The sequence below is a fragment of the Astatotilapia calliptera genome, chromosome 10 (genome assembly GCF_964374335.1).
Source record: "Astatotilapia calliptera chromosome 10, fAstCal68.1, whole genome shotgun sequence".
In the NCBI taxonomy this organism is placed as follows: Eukaryota; Metazoa; Chordata; class Actinopteri; order Cichliformes; family Cichlidae; genus Astatotilapia; species Astatotilapia calliptera.
The window spans coordinates 2,769,558-2,791,034 of record NC_137431.1 but is presented as its reverse complement, the minus strand read 5'-3'; the positions used below and the strand labels follow the sequence as shown (position 1 = coordinate 2,791,034).

The 21,477-nt window shown below is 43.5% G+C and overlaps 2 protein-coding genes across 2 annotated transcripts; both read left to right on the top strand.

The window, feature by feature from the left end:
- The first annotated feature begins 112 nt into the window (after window positions 1-112).
- Window positions 113-6,508, top strand: thap12a (THAP domain containing 12a). Its single transcript, XM_026181758.2, has 5 exons — window positions 113-298; window positions 1,106-1,223; window positions 1,382-1,480; window positions 4,236-4,272; window positions 4,401-6,508. The coding sequence occupies exons 1-5, from the start codon at window positions 213-215 to the stop codon at window positions 6,215-6,217; spliced, it is 2,157 nt and encodes a 718-aa protein (XP_026037543.1). The 5' UTR covers window positions 113-212; the 3' UTR covers window positions 6,218-6,508.
- Window positions 6,509-7,703: 1,195 nt separating this feature from the next.
- On the top strand, window positions 7,704-20,953 carry LOC113030498 (uncharacterized). The gene is made up of 11 exons (XM_026182004.2): window positions 7,704-8,073; window positions 9,770-9,890; window positions 10,519-10,626; window positions 10,728-10,764; window positions 10,881-12,685; window positions 12,787-12,817; window positions 14,631-16,399; window positions 16,488-16,536; window positions 16,630-18,428; window positions 18,630-18,666; window positions 18,785-20,953. Exons 1-11 carry the CDS (start codon window positions 7,979-7,981, stop codon window positions 20,317-20,319), a joined length of 7,386 nt encoding a protein of 2,461 aa, XP_026037789.1. The 5' UTR covers window positions 7,704-7,978; the 3' UTR covers window positions 20,320-20,953.
- Window positions 20,954-21,477: the final 524 nt, after the last annotated feature.

Sequence of the window (21,477 nt, the reverse complement as noted above, 5' to 3'; positions counted from 1 at the left end):
TGATAAGGAACAAAAATCTTTTTCTTAAAAATACTAAAAGTATTTTATAAAATTATATAGAATTATTACCCAGTTAGCCCAAAGTATTTTATTTTGAAAGCACAACTCGGAAGCTCTTTTAAGCTTCCGCTATTGACGTTAGCAGTTCTTTTGCTACCCTCTGAAAATAAAACGATTTTTATAAAAAGGGTTTCTTTCGTAAAATATATAGAATGCAAAATCACTGCGCTGTGCCGAACTGTCCCAGTGGCAAATCTGACCCTCAGCCCCTCTTCCGGTTCCCGAATGATGCAGAAAGGTAACTGATGTTAGCATCGCAAACAGTAACCCCAAGCTAGCAAGAAGTGAGACTTTGTTATAGAGGAAACTATGGCACGCTTTTTGCAACCTTTGCATTTAACTGTTTAGTACCGTTTTTATTCAAAAGCATTTGGTAGTAAAAATGTTCGTAGGTTTGCTTTTTTGCATATTGCTAAGCACATCTGGAAGATCACGGTTTGTCATAACAGTTTGGTAAAAGCAGTGTTACAAGATTTAAGCAGGGTAGGAAATAAAGTTTTAAAAATGTAAATATCAACGAGTCAATGGCAGTTAGGTGTTCAAACTCACCGGCCAATCCTTGTAAAACTTTAATTAGTGTCTGAATTCTACCAGCAGCTTCTATAGTTTGTGAGACATATAGTCTCACAAAGAAGTATCATGTGCAGTATCCTGTGTAGAGCATGTTGGTTCACTTAGTATACAATAAAGAACTAATTGCCGATCTCCTGCATCGTTCCTCGAGAATACACAAAGCTATAACGTTGAATTTGTTACTGGAAGCTTTTGAAAATTGCCTTGTGTGATCTATATGCACTGAAGCTTCTGTGTGCATTCATAGCTTTCATATTCAAAACATTGTAAAAGCATCTCTTGTAAGACAGTCACTATACTTCTAACCCAACCTAGCAATTGTTTCCAAATTCAATAAAAATCTGTTTTTCAACATTGTATATTCAGTCAGTCTCTGTATCATTTTAATATCTGCAAATGTGCAATAAAGGATCCTGTTTAATTAGTATACAGTACTGTTGAAGTTTGTCCACAGTTTGGTTCCTTGTTTCAGGTCCAAGAAGTGGGCTGAAAAATGCCAGAGGCAAGACCTGATTGACAGATCACCAGAGCACCTGTACAGATACTACAGAGTTTGTGGGAAACATTTTGAAACGTCTTTGATTGACAGTGTAAGTACTATTGGTCCAAATTGTCCGTATTACAAGAAACAATGGAGTTTTCAGTCCTTATATAAAATCTGAAAAAATAAATTGGGGTTTCAGTTTATTTTTGTTGTAGTTCAGGTTTTACCTCATTAACGAGGTCATCGTATGTGTTTTGGTTACAGGATGCTCAGAGTACAGTGCTGAAGGATGATTCCATACCAACTGCTTTTGATATGTCAAGCCAACCTCAGAATGGACAGGCGAAGCGCACTAAACCGACGGTGGGTTAAATTAATCAGAAGTGTTCAGGGATTCCCATCAGGGATGCGAATCCCTGATAAAGTCAGACATTTTTAATTATTGATGATCTATTCTGGTTTTGCAGTATACTCAGGCTTTAATGCACCAAAGTTAAAAGAATAAATATACATGAAAATATATTTGATATAGAGCATACCAAAAACTAAACGAGCAAACCATCTTGGTGGATGGGAGGATAAATAGAGGAATATTTGTGACAGAAATGCCTACCAAAAGCAAAATGAGATAAATGCAGTTACATGGGGCACGTGACATTTAGTGTGTGTCAGCACAAAAAGAGAGGAAGAGGAAAAGCAGTCATTCTGTGCTCTCACAAAGTGAGAGAGGCATTTTGTGTTTGCATATAAGGGGTGAAGATAATAGTAGCCGTTGCATGTTATACAAACCAAAAAGAATGAATAACTACTGTATTTTTAACACAACGTGGTTCAAAAGATAGTCAACAGTTCTTGTATGGAGCAATAAGAGTGAGCAATACAGCTCCAAAATTATATGGTAAATGGCCTGTATTTATATAGCGCTTTACTAGTCCCTAAGGACCCCAAAGCGCTTTACATATCCAGTCAGCCACCCATTCACACACACATTCACACACTGGTGATGGCAGCTACATTGTAGCCACAGCCACCCTGGGGCGCACTGACAGAGGCGAGGCTGCCGGACACTGGCGCCACCGGGCCCTCTGACCACCACCAGTAGGCAACGGGTGAAGTGTCTTGCCCAAGGACACAACGACCGAGACTGTCCGAGCCGGGGCTCGAACCGGCAACCTTCCGATTACAAGGCGAACTCCCAACTCTTGAGCCACGATATTTCCATCCTTCTTTTCCACTGAACTACTGTCAGTTATGACAGACTGCCTAATTTGTAATGTGAGTCTACTGACACACGGCCCCAACAGCACCGTTATAGTGCAATAATAAAGACACAGGAGTATATCCAGTGACAAATGTAAGCGTAGGCAGTTTTTTTGCTGCACATTTTAAGTAGAAAATAACTGCGTGACACTTAAACAGTAACTAAAGTAAACGTCTAACTCTTCAGGAGCCTGAACAATATTGTAACACAATAAAACTGGAAAATATTGGGATTAGGATGCTGTATCTTGGGCTGAGCTTTTTAACCAGCTGCTTAAAGCCCTGCATGTCCACCATTTAACTGCAACAGTAGTTTCCATGAGCCTTTTGGTCTTCCTGTCCTATGGAGTGTAACTCTCTTGTGCTCCAGCAGTGCTCGGTGGAGTCATTTGTATATGATGGTGTGTTTTTAAGTAATGTGCTTTGTTTGTAGTGAATGATCAACAGAGGCTGACACGCAGCTCTCAGACATGTCTGCGCTTGTCTCATGGTTGCACAGTATGAAATGTAAACGCATGGCTGTGTTATAGCAATGAAGTCGAAAAATGACTTTTTTTATATCACAAAAAATGTATACCAGCATTACACAAATGAAGACTTTATTCATGTTTAACATTATGTCTTTAAAATTGAGGAAAGATTTTAATATTCATTACAAAGACAGCTGAGAAAGGACACATACCTTATTTCATAATTAAACATCTGGATCTTGTAGTAATAGAATAGAATAGAATTCAACTTTATTGTCATTGCACATGTCACAGGTACAGGGCAACGAAATGCAGTTTGCATCCATCCAGAAGTGCTTTAGCCATGATATAGACATATTACAATATATATTAGCAATAATATAGATATGTAAGTATATTACAGAAATGGGTCTATTATGGTATGTTATAATGTACACGGTATGAAGTATGTTGTGAATATTCTATAACTATAAGTATGTACAGGCTGTAGTGAGTACAAGCTATGAACAGGATATAAATATGAAATAAAAAACTATACAGAAACATGATATCTCATGTTTCTGTATAGTTTTTTATTTCATATTAAAAAAAAAAAGCATCTCATTACAGCATACATCTGTTATGAATTCCGAAAATACAAGAATTTGGTGCAGAACTTTGAATTTCTTTTGAATTTTCTTTAATTCACACAGGTTTGAAATTGGACATATTTGATTAAATAGCAAGTTTCACCTTGACCACATGCCTTTGGTAGTCATTAACAAGCATCTAGGATAGTTCTGGTAGAATATTTGATCACTCTTGGCAGAACTGGTTGGCTTCCTGGCATGGAGCTGTTTTTTACTACTATAGTCCACAAATATTCAGGAGGGTTCAGTTCTGGGCTTTGGGCCTTGCTTTTATCCACGAAGGAAGACATTCTCATGTGTGTCAGGAATCACTGTGCTGTTGATCGTACTCTGTTTAGCCACACCACAGTGCAATATCATCAACACATCAACATGCACACTCTCTTTCCTTTAGTTCACTGGGTTTCTACTGTGAATAGCTTACTCTACTAAAGCTGGGAGACTTCTGTAATATAATTGTGCTGCAAGTGTTTTGTTTCCTTCTTTTTGTTTGGTGTTATCTTCACTAAAGCTAAAAACGTGTCTGAATAACAGGCACTGCTTTTTATTTAGCACAAGCTCCTCAAGCTGGGCAGTCAGTTAAGTACTCTGTTATTCATCTTAGGAAAAGGACACTTTAAAAGAATTATTAAAGGCCTAAAATTACCATAACAATCATGCATGTTTGTAAACTTCTGACCACATGTGTATATTATGATTGTATCTCAGTGGCATTTTAAGTGGTATATATTAACTCTTTTTTTATATCTTTTTTGGTAGACCAAAGACAATGAAATGGAAAGCAAGGGAAGGAAGAGTAAGTAGAAACATCAACACACACACAGATATTTATTAATGAAAAATGGCACTATAAACATCCCACAGGCTCATTTGTTACAGAGGAGTTGTTGAGTTTTCCTTCAAGCGTTTCCTTTTCTTTTTCAGAAATGAAAAAGTCTCAAGCAGCAACAGCTAAGGAAGACATCCCGACGTTATCAGAGGAAGAAGAATACAAAGAGTATCTGAAGTCATTATTTGAAGTCCTTCTCCTGCTGGGAGAGCAAAGCATTCCTCCTATGGGGCCTGCCAATAATAAGGACCAAGGCCTTGGGTCCAGCAGCTTTCAGGCATTGCTAGATAATCGCATCATGTGTGGAGATGAAGTCCTAAAGAAGAGGTACAATGACAACAAGGAGTGCTGCTCCACCGAACAGCTGAATCAGCTGATTGAGGTGTGTGAGAAATTCGTCCGCAGTAAGCTTGTGGAGGAAATTAAACAAAGCAGTTTTTTCTCTTTACTCACTGGTGATCCAGTGAAGATCTCGGGAGAATGGCAGCTCCCTGTCTTTGTTCGCTACGTGGACGAGTCTAACTTTCAGAGGGAAAGGTTTGTCGGATTCTTGAACTTCGAAGGAGATAGAGATATCCTTGCAGAGAAACTGCTGTCTGAAATGACTGACAAATGGGGGTTAGATATGGAAAAGTGTAGAGGACAAGCTCACTCCTGCTCAGGGACGCATTTTAATCAAATAAAAATATTGGCTGCCAAACTAATGGAGATGCATCCGAGGGCTGTGCTCACACTGAGCTCCAGTCAGTCCTTGAACATGTCGCTGGCCAGTGGGATGGCTCAGTCAGGGGTTCAGCTTGTCATGTTTACCTTTAAGAAGATTGAGTCTTTTTTCGGTCAGTCAGCGTTACTGCAGCTGGAGCTCGAGAACGCAATTTCGATTTTCTACCCTGACAACGAGGAGAAAGCCAACGAACTGAAAGAGATCTGTCGCACCGGATGGACCAGAAGAAATGATGCGTTTGAAGTGGCAGTGGATATCCTGGAGGCACTGCTACTCTGTATAGACAGCGTGCATGACAATGAAGATATGAAATGGAGTGATCAAGTCTCACAAAACGCTTTAGAGATTTCAAAAGCACTGACCGACTTTGAGTTCGTGATAGCGTTGGTTGTTCTGAAAAACGTGATGACGCTCACCCAAGCCTTTGGGAAAAATATACAAGGGAACGCAACAGAAACCCATTTAGCTGCAGCCAGTTTAAAAGCTGTGTTGCATTCTCTGAAAGAGGTGTCTGACAACATCGACGTGTATCACGAATTCTGGAACGATGAGGCTCTTACCATAGCTGCAACCATGGAAATTTCAGCGAAGCTTCCTCGGTCGTTCTTGAGGAAGCATCAGGCAGAATGTGGATCCATGCGGCCAGAGAGTTACTACAAGGAACACCTGTCTGTTCCTGTGGTGAATCACACCATCCGAGAAATGAATCGACTCTTCTGTGAAGACCACCTGAAGCTTCTTAGGTGTCTGTCGCTGATCCCTGCTGTCATAGAGCAGCACAAATCCACAGAGCCCGAAGAGGTGAATGTGCAGGCATTTAATAATGACATCCCAAATGCAGGAACCCTTTCTGCAGAGTTGCACTGTTGGTGGGTTAAATGGAACAAAAAGGGGAAAGGTGAGACTTTTCCCTCCAGTCTCCATGAAACACTGCAGCTGGCTGACGTCAAGTTCTTCCCAAACATGCTGGCGGTCTTCAGACTGATCGGTGTCCTGCCTGCCTTGGCTTTAGAGGACAACTGCAACGTGGCATACAAGCGCTTCACAATGTACATGGAGAGCACGCCTGACAGATTTAAGTCCAAAAGCCTTGCTCTTTTGAACATTAACTATGATGTTAGGTTTGATCTGGATTCATTGGCTGATACCTACGTGAAGACATACCTTGAGGTGCAGCAGGAGTCGTAGTCGGGAATCACGCTCAGCGGAGCAGAGACAGGTGTTAGATACTTCCTAACACATACAAGCGTCGCTGTGCTGGCTCCAGAAACTGAAGAAAAAATGACAAGTTCACCATCTTGTTTTGCCGATGACGGCCCTCCCTTTACAGGAAAACGGCCTCCTGTGCTGCAGCGTGGCTGCTTGGTGAACGTTGAGTGCAGCCCTGAACGCTGTTCAGGTTTTGTTTTTGTTTTCTTACACAGGTTTCCATAATTTGGATGCATTTTCTTTGTTAAAAAAAATAAAGCCATAAAATTATTCAGACGAGTGATTTCTTGCTTGAACATATCCCCTTTTACTGTGGACATTTAAAACAGCAGAAGAAGAATTTTGGCATAGTTCTTTATCGCCTTCTTCTAAATAAACCCAGTGTTCACTCCATAATAATTTAACATCAGTGACTCTTTTATGGGCGGATAGGTTAATTGGAAAATCCAAATAGGCACTAGGTGTGAATGTGTGAATGATTGTCTGTCCCTGTGTGTTGGCCCTGCGACAGACTGGCGACCTGTCCAGGGTGTACCCCGCCTCTCGCCCTATGACAGCTGGGTTAGGCTCCAGCACCCCCCGCGACCCTGAAAAGGGTAAGCGGATGGATGGATGGATGGACTCTTTTATAGCCAAACAACTTGCTGGAGTGCCTGTAGAATTGTATATATAACCTAAAAGAAGACAATTAGGTCAATTACATGCTATGTTCATTGTAAATATTACTTATAAGGGTAAAAAGCCAGTAAAGTATACTTAAGGTGAGCCATAGTCATCAAACCTGCTGCTGTGTCCTCAGAAGTCTGGACTCTTGAGTGTACTTGCCAAAGAGGAACTAGCGAGTATGCAAGGACAAACTCTGCACTTTAAACTGACAAACGCCGACTGAAAAAAAACAAGTCCCGGCCAATTCAAAGGCTGATTACTTTGATGGCTAAGGTCGAAGGATAGAATTAATTCATGATGCAGCACAGAAACAATTGAGTAATTAAAAATGTAAATTATTAGATATGTCAAATTTGTATTCATTCTTATTTTGGAAAACTATTCATAAATGATTTATTTCCACATTTTATTTAATGAATTGTCTGGCGTTTCACAGACAGGAGGTATTTCACTGAAATGAAAGAAACAATCAAATGTGCTCAAAGAAAAGGAAGCGCCAAGTCAAATTCAAAGAGTGTTCAGTTAGAACAAGAAAAGTACGACACCTGTGCTTGATGTTTGTGTAATGCCATTTTATTGAACTGTACCAGTAGCTGATGCATACGGAGGATTTTAACGACGCCATGCCAAAAGTTGTGAATTTAAACCTCGTTTATTTGTATATCCCAACAAAACAAACCTTACTTTTATTTAATTCCTGCGCGCATTTTCAGGCTACATCAGAATAGGGAGTAAGTCATCTTGACAATAAGGCTCTTTGGTCATGGTATTCTGCCCTCTGCTGGTGAATATTTTTATTGCAGCACTCAGTTCCTGGTTGATGGGATAACACGCTTTTGGCGACTTTGGCTCAGCACGCAGCATCAACTTTTGAAAGCATGGAATTAGTAGGTTCTTAGTCTGGCAAAGAGGCAATAAGCGAGAATAACAGTGAAAGTCAACTGTGTTGGTTGCAGGTTTTGCCCAAGGCATGACTCTGTAGACTGTCCTACAGGTTTGCTCACAGTAGGCTTGCCAGCTTGCAACCGCCAGCTAAGCTAGCTAACTTGCTTGCTAGCTTCATTGCAATCCAAAATGACTGACTGCTGCGCCGCAGCGAACTGTGATTACCAGCAGCGGGGATCCGAAAAGACCACTCCACTTTTTAGCTTTCCATTGGATCCGGAGCGGTAAGACTTATGCTTATTTCATTGAGATGCAGCTAGAGAAACGAGTCGCTGAGCATGCAGAATAAATGTGTTGGCTACAGGCTGTTAGCACTGGCGTTAGCCTAACATCATGTTGGCTAATAGTGACACAACTCGGTGGAAAATGGCGCAGACTTAACGTTACTCCTGAAAGAAAAGTCCGTGTGAAATAACACTCCGGTCACTCGTTCAGCCTCAGAAACGGACACCGACGTGAAAAACGGCCTTTTGGGAATTTCCTTTAAGTTCAGTCATTTCACACACGCTGAGAAGCCTTAGTTAAAAACTTTTTTTTGTGCTCTATTTAAATCACCATCAGTGCACAGCACTTACCATCCCAGCGGTGCGGCAATATGAGAATGACTCGCGTTAGCTTAGCACAATTAAAACACCTGTAATTAATAATGCTTTTGGTGGTGTTTTGGTTGTTGCTCACAAAGCTGCGCACTTCCATAGTAATTTTCCATCGCAGCTCATTGTGTAGCGTATAAATATTACAATATTTAAGCAGTGTCCACGTGATCGCCCTGTGAATTAATAGTTATCTCGTCCGTCCTTTTAGCTTTTTGTTGTCGTGAATCATAACTGGCTCTGTTGACCGACTTACAAATAAATTCGAGAATTAATAAGGACTGTGGCTGAGTGACAGATGCACGCTAGCTGACTGAATCAAGGTACAGTGTCTGTGGACAGGAAGTCCTCCATGCCAGAGGAAATACTGCCTACTAGCAGATCATGAGGTCTAAGACATATTTAAAGGAGTTTGCCTTCAGCTTTGGCTTAAGTGTAAATAAGCGCCCATCTGATGTCAAAACAGCTAATAATGCACTACTAAAGCAATTTAGTAGAGATGAATAATAATAAGGCTGTGTCAGAGGGAAACGAGCGCATGTGAATCAGCCATGGCAGTCATTCACACTTAATTCATTTAATTTGTTCCAGTAGTGCCAAAGAATAAAACTGCATTGGCTGTAAGTTTCGGTGTTCATAAAAACGCAAGCAGTGCAGTCATAGTTCTGCTTCACAGTGAACAGCGTTGAAGTGAAAGTAAACAGGAGCTGCTTAGGCCAGGTGATCTGAACTGTGCCACATCTACAAGGTGGACCCCAGTTTATTTGTGATCACCTAGCAGCTAGGTGAGCCTGAGCATAGCACGGGAACAGCGCCCAAACACTACACTCCAAATGCTCTTCAGCAGCTGCTGTCCTGCGTTAAGTAATTCATTAATCTATGCGACGTGTGTGTGTGTGTGTGTGTGTGTGTGCCACTGCTTCCAGAAATGGCCTCAGTTAAACCACAATGCATAAAATCATGAACCTCATTGTGCCCCTTAAGAGAGCTTTCCAAATACGTGTGTGTGTGTGTGTGTGTGTGTGTGTGTGTGTGTGTGTGTGTGTGTGTGTGTGAGAGAGAGGCGGGTTTGGGCGCTGTGACAAACTGTTCATTATGCTCACTGTGAGTGAAGTTCATCAGGGGAGTTGGGTGGGTGACGGCCGTGCTTGGATACAGCGCATAATTAAGTACATCCTAAGACATTTCAATGCTTTGAGAACCCAAATGATGTTTGGGGGCTTTTATGGGTTTTTTGTTTCTGCTCGGTGTTTCGCTGGTGTCCGTTTTACTCTGTATTTGTTTGTGCCTCCAACAACTGACACCTTTGTCCTCTTGTGTTTTGCAGCTGCAACCAATGGTTGGAGAACTGTCTTCGTCCAGATTTGGCTTCAGAACCTCCTGAACAGCTGCATAAGCTTTACAGACTTTGTGCAAAGCACTTTGAGCCGTCTATGATCTCTCACCAGGTGAGAAGCGGGTCTGCTGCTCATTGCTCTCAGTTAAGATCAACGAACTAAACAAAAGGCTCTTTTGCAGTAACACCTACTCGGTTTTTAGACTTTTCCATTAGGTGGTAGAACCTGGTACCGGGTACTGTTTTAGTACCTACACAGCCGGGGTTCCAAGCAAGCAGAGGTTTTTGTGCCACCGACAGAATCCAGAGGGATTGTAAGGATGTAGTATGCAAATGATGTCACAGGGCTTTCAGCCCCACCCACACTGAGGTGACACTCGGTGTGGGGCGAGTAGGTGCTAGTAGAGAATTCCAGTTCATTAGGTACACGTGGGCAGCCTGATATCATACAACAGGAGATTAAAAATCCCCATGTTTGTGCAGCTTATTGATGTCAAACACAAGTGCTTTTTTGCAAGCACATCTGTGCAATCAGCATAATGCAACTTAATAAAACTATAAAAGATTCTTCAGTTTTATCAACACCACTCAAACTATAAGTGCAAAAATCTGCTTTGTTTACAAATGTCAGATCATTTTGATTTCTTTGTTATAATCCCCTGTATTGACATTTTGATAGTAGAGAAATGCATCAGTGTGATGCTTCATATTTTTGTTTGTGTGCATGTTTGTTTTGTCAGAGTTCATCCAGTTGTGTGTTAAAGGAAGATGCTGTTCCAACAATATTTGACGTCACAAGGCCTGCGAACAATCAGTCGACCTACAGCAGGAAGCGAGCCAGAGATCCTGTAAGTGTCTGTCCAGGTCTTTGAATTGCTCTTGTTGGAATGTTTTTTAAATCAAACATTAACATCCTAAAAATGTTTAATTATCCATTTCACCAAACTAGTCAGAAGAGGATGATACTGCTGTGAAAAAGACAAAAGGTACAGTAACTGCTTCGATTCATTTTTTTCGTGTATTTTAACGAATGTGCTCGTGTTGTAAACGCTGACGGACTGAATAAGTGTTTTTGAAATCAGTATGTCTTCTCATGCTTAAGAAAACACAGCCGCAGAAGTAACGGAGGAGACGAAAGAAGAGAGCGGATGTGGAGAGAACAGCGCAGCAAGTGAACTGCAAAAAGAAAACCAAACCCAAGAGGATGCAGCCACCTCCAAAGCAAAAGAGACTCTGAAAGTCTACTTTAAGGAAATCCTGGCATTGACGGGATTCAGCATCAACGGTGCAAACATCAATGCCGACGAGCCGATCGGAGGCGCGAGGGGTCAGCGGGCGCTCAGTCAGGTCTGTTTGGAAAAGATCGACAAGAAAGAGATCCTGCAGTTCAGCGAAGGTCTGATGCGAGAGGAGATCCAGAACAGCCTCAGGCTGGCAAGGTTCTTCTCCATTCTGCTTCAGGATGTGACCAAGATAGAAGGAAAGGAGCAGATCCCGGTGTTCATCAGGTCCGTCACAGTAGCTGGGTTTCCACAAAAGCACCTCGTCGGGTTCTTGCCGTGCGACATGGATGGAGAGAATCTGTTTTACATGCTCCTGTCTGAGCTGCGAAACAAGTGGGGGCTCAGAATGGAGCACTGCAGAGGACTCACTTATCTCGTTACAGGTAGCATGTGTCAGAAAATGCGAGATCTCACTTGCCGAATTCTGCAGGAGTTTCCACAAGTCGTGCTGTCGCCAAGCGACCCGTACGCTTTCAACATATGGATCATTCGCTGCATGCCCGTGCCCTCCATCCAGACGGTTGCAGACACTGTAGAGGAAGTGGCCTCGTTACTCAGGAGAACACCAGAGCTGTGCAAGCGACTGGAGGGAAAGATCCAGATGACATACGGGCACATAAAAGGGGAAGTGGACAGGATCAAGGCAGCTATTAGTGGGAACTGGGAATACGGCACTGATGGCTTCCAGACCATGCTAGATATTCTTGAGCCATTCCTGAACTGCATCAATGAGATCATTTCAAAGGTAGATGAAGACACTGCTGAGCAGATGGCCAAGCTCAAGCCCATTTTGAAGAATTTCAATTTCATTATGACACTCGTTGTTCTGAAGAACACCCTCTGCTGTGTGAGCATACTCAACTCAAGTCTCAGGGGAATAATTAGCATCAGCAGTACTTTGCAGTACACAATTTCCAATGCCTTAAAGTTGGTAAGCAAATACCAACAAGAGCTTGCAATATTCCACAGGAAATGGTTTTCAGACGCAGTCGGTCGAGCGAAGAAGCTGGGAGTGGAGGTCACCAAACCGGAGATGGCTCAAGGGGACGCCACCGAGACGCCGCTGGAAGACTTTTACAGAGAAACTCTGAGCCGGCCCATCTTGCAGTACCTCGTCGCAGAGGTGAAGAGAGTGTTCAGCACAGAGATGGTGAGGATTCTCAGATGGCTCTCGTTGGTGCCGTCTTACATGGCCGACCATAATTTCAGCATCCGCAGGGATAAAGTAGCAGACGCCAACTTGAACAACCTCGCGCGGCCCGACACGTTCTACGAAGAGCTCGGCTGCTGGGAAGTGAAGTGGAGGCACGCGAGCAAGCGCAGGATTCTTCCAACCACGGTCTTTGCTACCCTCAAGATTCCAGATATCGGATTTTACCCGAACGTGCAGAGCTTGCTGAGGGTCTTGGGAACTGTTCCCTGCGTAAACGCGGAGGCAGACGTGTATGGTCAATACCACATGGTGCTGGAGCGCTGCCACTCGTACCTGACAGCCACGCCAGATGATCAAAGACAGTGCAGCATGGCGTACGTCTACGTTAACCAGGACGTGCACTTCAGTGTTGAACAAATGGTGGATTCGTATGTCCAGAAGCACCCAGACATCCTACTGATGCTGAAAATGGTGAGTTGATAAGCTGAGCAAATTTCATATCTGACTTTAATCAGTGGTGATCGTTTATTTATCCTGACATGACGTCACATTGGTGCCTGTTTGTGTTACAGGATGATGATACAAAAGAGAAGCCTCCACAAGGTGAGATTATGAAAAAGCAAATCATGAAATAATTTTCTGCTTGTTGTTCACACATTATTTATCAGCCATTGAATATAGTTAAATGCAGCTGTATATAGGAAAAGTGCTCATTGTGCACAATGTAAGTAAGTAAGTGGTCCTGTAACAGAAGTCAACTAAACAGAACTTTATTCACAACAAAATACGGTCAGCATGGTTGGCCTCTGCACTTGAACCAGCTCCATGCTCGGCCTCCTCCAAGAAACTACTGCAACGTACACGAGTCACTGACTCAACAATGTAAGCCAAATATGCACACCATCATTTAGAGAAGCGGTCCCTAACCACCGGGTCACGGACCGGTACCGGGCTGCGAGAGTTGTGGCTCAGGTGTGAAATTTATGGTTTTCAGGGTTTTTATCATTAACTCGCTTTCCCTGGGTCTTTTCCCCTGGTGTAGTTGTCTTATTTAAGAAATATTTACACGTTACCATAGCGTCCAGAGAGCATTAAGGGGCAGAGAGGAGGACGTTACTCTCAGTGTTGTTGGTGCATTTCAGGAGGGCGCTGCTAATAAAGTTACACAATTACACACTGAATTCGCATTTATTATTATATTTACAAAATACCAGCGTTTTTGTCTTGTTGTATCATTTTATTTTGTTGTATTTATCCGCGACACCTTAAAGGCCGGTCCGTGAAAATATTGACCGACATTAAACTGGTCCGTAGCACAAAGAAAGGTTGCTGGTTTAGAGTATAGAGTAATCTCATTATGTAATAAAACAAATTAACCACATTAAATCAACTGTTTGCTATTTAACTTTGGTGACTCCAAATAGGCCTGTTCGATATGATGATATGTATCTGATGACGATATAAAAACATCGTTTCATATCACGCTATCGTTTGTTTCATGGTGTCACAAAATAAACTATTTATGGCAATATTTTATCGTTTTGATGGTCACTGCAGCAGCTATATTAATTTCTTAAAGTTCTCTCTTTCTCTTATATTTAAAATAACCACACTACGGACGGACAAGCGACTGTTTTTATGTGTTGTCGTTAGCAACAACGACGATAAACCCAGCGTGTGGCTCCGCCGTCCCCTTGTTTATTTTCCACATAAACCTTTCACAATAAAGCTGAAGATCCTGTTGAGTCTTTTCAAAATAAACTAAAATGATGACAAACGGAAAAACCAGTAAAAACAAACCAGGACCTTATTCCTAAACGAGGGGCTGCCTCTGTAGCACGGACATGGGTTGGTTATGAAAAGTCTGACACGGACCAGAAAACTGTGCTCTGCAAATTATGCAGGAAGCCGGCCCCCACCTCAGACTCAAACACAGCAAACCTCTTCAACCACCTATGCAGGAATCACGTGAAAGAGTGTGGAGAGAGTTTACGGACGAGAAGCAAAAAAAAGAGCCGTCAGGTGCTCCAGATAACCTCAGACTCAAACGTTAGAGCACGCTTTTTCCCCGCAGCACGCCGTGTAATAAAGACTCACAAAGAAAATGGCTGTTAAAACTATGCTTTTTCAGACATAAGTTTGTATGCTCGACGCCAGGTACATGACGCCCAGCTGAAAACACTTCATGCAAGTCGAGTGTAAAAAAAAAAAAATTAAAATTTTTGTGATTATTTATCGTCGTTGGGACGATAAATGTCTTATATCAGGATGTAAAAAATTAGGTCATATCGCACAGCCCTAACTCCAAACTAACTCAATGAGGTTGAAGTGTAAAACTTTACTCCGATTACATTCATTTATATTTCAAATTCAAATTTTCAAAATCAAATCAGAAACATTGTTCCTGTTGTTTCAGTGACTTCCTTTGGAAACCACGCAGAGAAGGACACTGAGGAAGAACTGCAGCTCATAAACCTGGAGATGGATCCAGACAGGCTTGTGGAGATGAAATGTGCAGAAACCGACAGAGAAGCTCTGAAGTCGGCGCTACAGGCTGCAGTGACCTCTGCATACAGCAGCCAAAGCAGGCTCCACGGTGACGCCTGTCCTCCTCAGGATGGAGAAGTCGAGTACGTGACCAAGTCTGAAATGAAAGAAGTTCTCAGTGTGTGCGAGAACGTTGTCAGGGAGGGAATCATCATGGAGGTGGGGAGCTCGTTCTTTTCCTTGTTTATTGACCGCGTTGTGAAGCTGGGCGAGAGAGACTATCTTCCGCTCTTTCTGCGGTTTGTGGACAGTTTCGATGTCATGCGCTTAGAGCTGATGGGATTCCTCGAGGCGGATCTGGAATGCGATGTCATGGTACAGCGTCTTATGGGAATAGTCACCATGGAGTGGCATCTCGATTTGAAAAATTGCAGAGGTCAAGCGTACCTGGGCTCTGGTGATGTTTCCTACAAGCTGAAAGCCTTTGCTTGCAAAGTGCAAGAGAAGTATCCTCTGGCTATAAGCACACACTGCTCCTGCTATTCTTTCAACACGTGGTGGTCAAAATCCATCCCAGTGCCTGCTGTTAAAAGAGCCCTGGATACATTTGAAGAGGTGTTGATGTTTTTTGGCAGTAGCGTTGCTCTAGAAAAGCAGCTCGACCACGTGATAGACTTTGGTCTCAGAGAGAGCTACGAAAAAGTCCAGGAGTTGCAGGGCAAGTTCTGTTCCTGTTGGCAAGAGAAGCACGACTCTTACGAGGTGTTTGTGCAGATGCTGGAGCCTCTGGTCGAATGTCTGGAGAAAGTCAAAAACAACCCACAGAGATGGAAAGCGTCTGTATCGGAACTAGCTGGAGCACTTCTCCACAAGGTCATGGAGTTTGATTTCATCATCGCCATGGTGGTGCTGAAGAACGCGTCCTCTTTTACCAGAGAGCTGAGTGCTGGTATCCAGAAGGACCAGTTCACTGCTGCATCCCAGCTTTGTCAGATCAGCGGTATTGTGGCCACTCTGAACCGAGTGAAAACAAACATGAAGGTGTTTCACCAGAACTGGTTCGACGAGGCCTGTGCGATGGCACAGAGTCTGAGAGTGCAGATTGAAGTGCCTGAGAACTCTTTACCACGGGACAGCATGATAAAGCCGGTCGGTTATTATAAAGATGGCCTAAGCGTGCCACTGGTAGACAACCTGATCAATACTGTGAAGGATCATTTCTCAGAAGACCACAAAGAAGCTCTGAACTTCCTGTCCCTGGTCCCGTGCTCGGTCACAGTGAGTTACGTGTTTGAGAGCTTGAAATCAAAGCCGCCCCTCTACAGCAGCGATCTGCCCGACGCTGACAACTTCTTCACCGAGCTGTGCTGTTGGAGAGTGACGTGGAAGACCAAAGTGGCGTCCGTGACCATCCCGAGCTCCATATTTCACACGTTACGCCTGCCGCTCATGCAGTACTTTGGGAACATCAACACACTGCTGAGGATTATGTCGGTGCTGCCCAGCACAGCGCTGGAGGACTGCGGCGTTGTAATGCGCCACAAGAAGTTCCAAGAGTACCTGAGGGATACGAATCCCAAAGATAGGTCGCCGTGCTTGGCTCTGCTGCAGGTGGGCACGGACTTCAGCAGAGACTTGGACCGCATGGTGACCCAGTGTTTGAAGGTTACGCCACAAGCCTTGGAGGGTATCTGTCTGGTATGTGCTTCTGTTTTTTTAATAGAGTTTGTTTTATTTTGGGTTTCTTTAATGAACACTGGAATAATATACCTCGGTATTCTTACAGGATAAGGAATCCAAGAGCTTCAACAAGAACACTGAAAATAATATGGAAGGTACGGTTGCTGTGAGACATTATGGTTTTTTTTTTGCCATGTTTCTAATACTTGTCAAAGTCACTGTGTTGTTGTTTTTTTCTCGTTTATTAGTTGAATACATAAAGGTGGAGGCTGAGGAGCTCCAAATCCCCCAATCTCCAGACAAGATGGAGGAGCCCGAGCTGAAACTGGCAGATGAGAATGGGAGCAAAGGTGATAATCGTCAGAGTCTGGCAACACTTTTCCGGCTGGCTGCACTACTGGGGAAAAAGAATAGCACTCTTTGTGAGCTCTCAGAAGAAGACCAAGAACTTTTTGTCCAGGAATTAAGGATGTGTCACTGGTTTGGATGTGAGGGAAAAAACACATCTTCTATAGGCAGTGACGAAATGGTGAAGCTCCTCATGAATGGAATCAGAGACGTCATACTGAAAGAAATACAGGAGTCTCCTTTCTTCTCGCTCATCACAGACAAGGCTGTTAAAATTGGTGACAAGACCCATCTACCTGTTTTTGTGAGGTACGTTGGAGAGTCGGCTCCAAAAGTCGAGCTCCTGGGCTTTCTGCCGTTCGATGAAAACTGCCATGTTGATAGACAAGCGAACAACCTTGCAAAGATTCTCACGGAAGACTGGAGCTTGCCTATGTCGCAGTGCCGGGGGCAGGCATTCATGCAGCTGGGCCCAGGTTATCAAAGCTTGAAGAAAATGTCTTTGGAATTCCTCAGGAGCTACCCGCTTTGTGTTGTGACACCCAGTGAGTCTTGTGGCCTTGCCCATTGGCTGGCGAGAAGTGTGCCTTGCTCATCGGTTGCAAAAATGCTGGATGTTACAGAAGACCTGCTGCTGTTCTTTGACGAGTCTCCGAGTTTGGAAAGACAGTTGGCACAGGCTATCGACGGGCTTTTAAATATGCCGAGGGAGGCCCTGGAGGAAATTCCAGAAACCTGTTGTTCGAGGTGGAAAAAGAGGGAGGACTTCTTTGACATACTCGCTGACACATTAGAGGGTGTTCTTAGCTGCCTAGACGCTGTGAGCTCTACTGCCACAGGTGCCAAATCAATGCATGCGCAAGTTTTGTCTACTGCTCTGAGAAATATGGATTACATCGTCACCCTTGTAATACTGAAGAACGCGTGCGCTCCTCTTCGTAACTGTAGCACTGTTTTTCGCTGTGGAAACCCTGCTGATATTCTCTGTGAAGTGGAAAAAATCCCCTCCGTCATAGAGATTCTCAACAAAATGTTAGAAAATGTTAGCGCTATGCACTCCACTTGGTTTGAGCAAGCATTCCAGCTGGCGACCAGGGTCGCTCCGGAGCAAGTGTGCTTCTCAGAGGAAGCCAACAGCTATGAATCACCGGAAATATATTACAGAGAAAATCTCAGCATCCCTCTTCTGCAAAGTCTAATTGATGAAATGAAGTACAGCTTCTCAGACAGCCACCTAAAGGCTCTGTCAGTCCTGTCGTTGCTGCCTTCTTGCAATCCACAGCCTGTATTGTCCGAGTCCACATACAAGCCTTTCAGTCTCTACCTTACAGATCTACCCGAGCCCGAAGTTGCCGAACAAGAGCTCAACACCTGGGCAGCCATGTGGAGGGAGAACTACCAAGATGTTGCTCTTCCAACATCCATCGCTGAAACGCTAGTCCACCCCGAGTCCAAGAGCCATCCAACTGTTACCTTACTGCTTAGGCTAGTAGCTGTCCTGCCTAGTGTCAGTATGGAGTGTGATCTGATGAAGACCACCCTGAATTCGATGAGGGACCTGTTGAGAAACACTGTATGCAAAGGAAGCAAAACAGATCATGTGATGCTCCTCTCTCACTGCACAACACTAACGAGGCTGCCAGAGGTCATTGAGAAGTGCGTGGAGGTTGATCCAGAGAGCAGCCCATGCCTGTCCCAGGTAACTTTAATACACTCTTCATTTTGATTAACTAGCTCTGCCATTAATTCATCCCACCAAGTGTTCAAGTCAAGACTCTTTGCCAGTTTGGAAAAAGCTGCTATTTTATAGCTCAAACGACTAATGCAGCCATAGCTGCATTAGTCAAACAAACAAACTGCAAACAACAAACAACTCACATGGTTGTACATTTATTTTCAGGTAATGGAATTTCTGCAAAAACACAGGCTGGACAGCGGTAAGTGCTTTATTGGCAACAAAATATCGGTAGAGTAGTTCTAACAGACACCAAGAGTAGAAATTTGTGTGTGTGTGTGTTAATTAATATTTGAATACATTTGTTATCTTTTAAATAGCCGCCATTGAAAGAAAACCAGCAGCCCCAACAGAGTCAGATGGCTCCAGTGTAGCAGAGAAAGCCAAAGACGGTGAGGTGAAATCCGCCGAGGATGACGTGATACCGGAGATGGTTCCAGGACCGAGAACAGCCGTGTCCTTCTACGAACCCCAGCTACGTGAAGAAATCCTCAAGGAACTCTGGGACTCTCAGTTCTTCACAGTTATAACTGAGCAATCAGTTGCAATTGACGGTGAGCTCTATGTCCCGTTGTGCATCAGGTACTTGAACAAAGAGGACATCCAGTGTGAGGAAACGCTGGCCTTTATCCCCTTTAGCGAAGACCCAGCCACCCTTGCGAATGCTATCGAAAACGCCCTGTCGGAGAAGTGGGGGCTCAACATGGAGTACTGTAGAGGTCAGGCCTCGCTGAGTGTTGGTGAAGTGGGAGCTCAGATGAGGGCTGTAAGTTTAGCGATAGCTAAGAAATACCCGCATGCCATTAGAACTGTCAGCTCTGCTTTGTCTCTCAACGTGTGGCTCGCTAGGTCTTGTCCCGCCGAAGAGGCAGCCGATGGAGCGGTTCTCATCGGTAAGCTGTTGCATTGGCTCACAGAAGACGCGAAACGCCAGAACAAGCTGGAAGACGTGATCATTCAAGTGTTCCGGCGCGATGAGGGAAAGGGCAACGAGTTGAGGGACAGGCTCATGAAGAACTGGGAGAAGAGTCACGACATGCACGAGGTGATTGTAGATATCCTAGAAGCAATCATGCTGTGCTTGAATGAGCTGAAAGTGGAGGGCAGTACTTCAAACCAGCAACAAGCATCTCAGTTCTTTGACACAATCAGAAACTTTGAGTTCATTCTGTCAACGGTGGTGCAGAAGAACGTCTTGGTTGTTACAAAAAAGCTAAGCCAGTCGCTTCAGGGCAAACCCTTAGATATGTTGCTCGCCGTGAACAACTTGCCTGATGTCAAAGCATCCCTCAGTAAACTGAAGAGTGATCTTGACAGCCATCACAAAGTGTGGTTTGAGGAAGCTGTTGCCCTGGCGTCTAAACTCCACGTTACGATGTTGCATTCAGCGCTCCTCGAGCCGTTGAGCGAGTTTTACAAAGAATCTTTAAGCATGAAAATTGTAGAGCATTCAATAGCAGAAATCGATGACCTCTTTGCAGAAAAGGTGTTGGATACCTTAAGGTGTCTGGAGATTGTGCCTTACGCAATGTCCAAAGTAGAAACCAGCATTCTTAGTGGTCTTGTGTTCCGCCTGTACAAGGAGGACCTGCCAGATCAGGCCTCCCTTCACTCTGAGATGAAGTCATGGAAGGAGAAATGGCTGGATCCTCTGGCAGGCTATCTTCCAACTACTGTGCTCGACACACTCAAGACGTCACACATTAGAAGTTTCAGCAACATTGAAACTCTCCTCCGACTTCAGGTCATCTTACCGTTTTCAAGGAGGGAGAGCAACTTCAGGCAGGGAAGGAGGAGTTTACAGGAGTTTTGTGAACAGGAAAAGAGATCCCTCGCTGAGCTGCATCCTCTGTAGCGGCTAGCACATTTGAGCAGTGAGAGTCAGTGCGATGTCACCCCCTACCATACTGAAGAACTCGACACAGGTGGAGGTCCCAAGATCTGAACTCAATATTGCTGTGTACATTTATCGATCCGAATTCTTTGAGATTCCCTTTGGTTATAATCATGCAATGTCCTATCTTATGCTTTTTTGGTTTGTTTTTATTCTGTAGTTTGTACAGCTGTACTGCCAAGTGGGACCAGTGTCTTGGCAAAAAAATCAAGAAAACAAATGATGCTCCACTGACAGTTATCAATGCTTGTGTGCCTTGATGCAAAACTAATAATTCACCCCACCAAATCATAACACGGATGTTTAAAGACGTCCCATTGGCATTCAAAAATACTTGTTTTTTGGGTTTGTTTGTTTTTCATTATCAGAAATGACTATACTGATTTTTGTGTCACTGTTATCAGTTGATTCTAATGATTAAATTGCACCCTTGCATTTTACTGGGCACAAATAGAAATGGTTAGCTCCATCATATCTGTTTCCTGTCTCTTTGCAGGAATGAATTTGCTGTAAACTTATCTTTGAAAGAATGTTTCCTTAATAGGAAAACCTTCATATATATTTGTCAAAAAAGTAATAAAATGCTCCAAAAAGATGCTTTGGGTCTTGGACTTGTGGTTTCCTGTCTTTGTACATGAGGTAAGAACTGCTTTAAGCCTGTTGCCATATCAGTGTGTTAACACAAGATGGCGCAATGGGGCCATCAGAAATACTTGACTGGTATGAAGTGACTGATGAATGCTGGGATGTGTGGGGTTGGTTATAATGTGTATGTTTTCTTCTGAGCCAGGTTTTATAATAACTATGCGTTCTTCCTGAAGCTACTTGATGATACATCCATGATTGCTAAATGCTGGTCAGACTGTTGTATTCAGTGGAGCGTGACTTGCATGATTCACTTACTGATCAACAAGGATGTGGGTTTAAAGGGAGGTTTGTTATTAAGGTCATACAACCACTAAGTTATCTGTGGACAGCAGGTAAATGTGTGTTACACAATTTCTGTTTGTCCTCCAGCTATGAGTAAAAGCACTGCAACGCTCGGCATGTAAGAGACTGCCGGCTACTTTCCGCTAGTGATGCAAATCGGCGCTCTTTGCCTGCATTGTTACAACTACG

Bases quoted from the DNA above. Each gene is read 5' to 3' on its own strand.
- thap12a (XM_026181758.2), top strand. From the start codon at position 213: ATGCAAAATCACTGCGCTGTGCCGAACTGTCCCAGTGGCAAATCTGAC. The intron at 299-1,105 runs GTAACTGATGTT...TCCTTGTTTCAG, and splicing joins TTCCCGAATGATGCAGAAAG to GTCCAAGAAGTGGGCTGAAA. The intron at 4,273-4,400 runs GTAAGTAGAAAC...TTTCTTTTTCAG, and splicing joins GGAAAGCAAGGGAAGGAAGA to AAATGAAAAAGTCTCAAGCA.
- LOC113030498 (XM_026182004.2), top strand. From the start codon at position 7,979: ATGACTGACTGCTGCGCCGCAGCGAACTGTGATTACCAGCAGCGGGGA. The intron at 9,891-10,518 runs GTGAGAAGCGGG...TTGTTTTGTCAG, and splicing joins CGTCTATGATCTCTCACCAG to AGTTCATCCAGTTGTGTGTT. The intron at 18,667-18,784 runs GTAAGTGCTTTA...TCTTTTAAATAG, and splicing joins AAAACACAGGCTGGACAGCG to CCGCCATTGAAAGAAAACCA.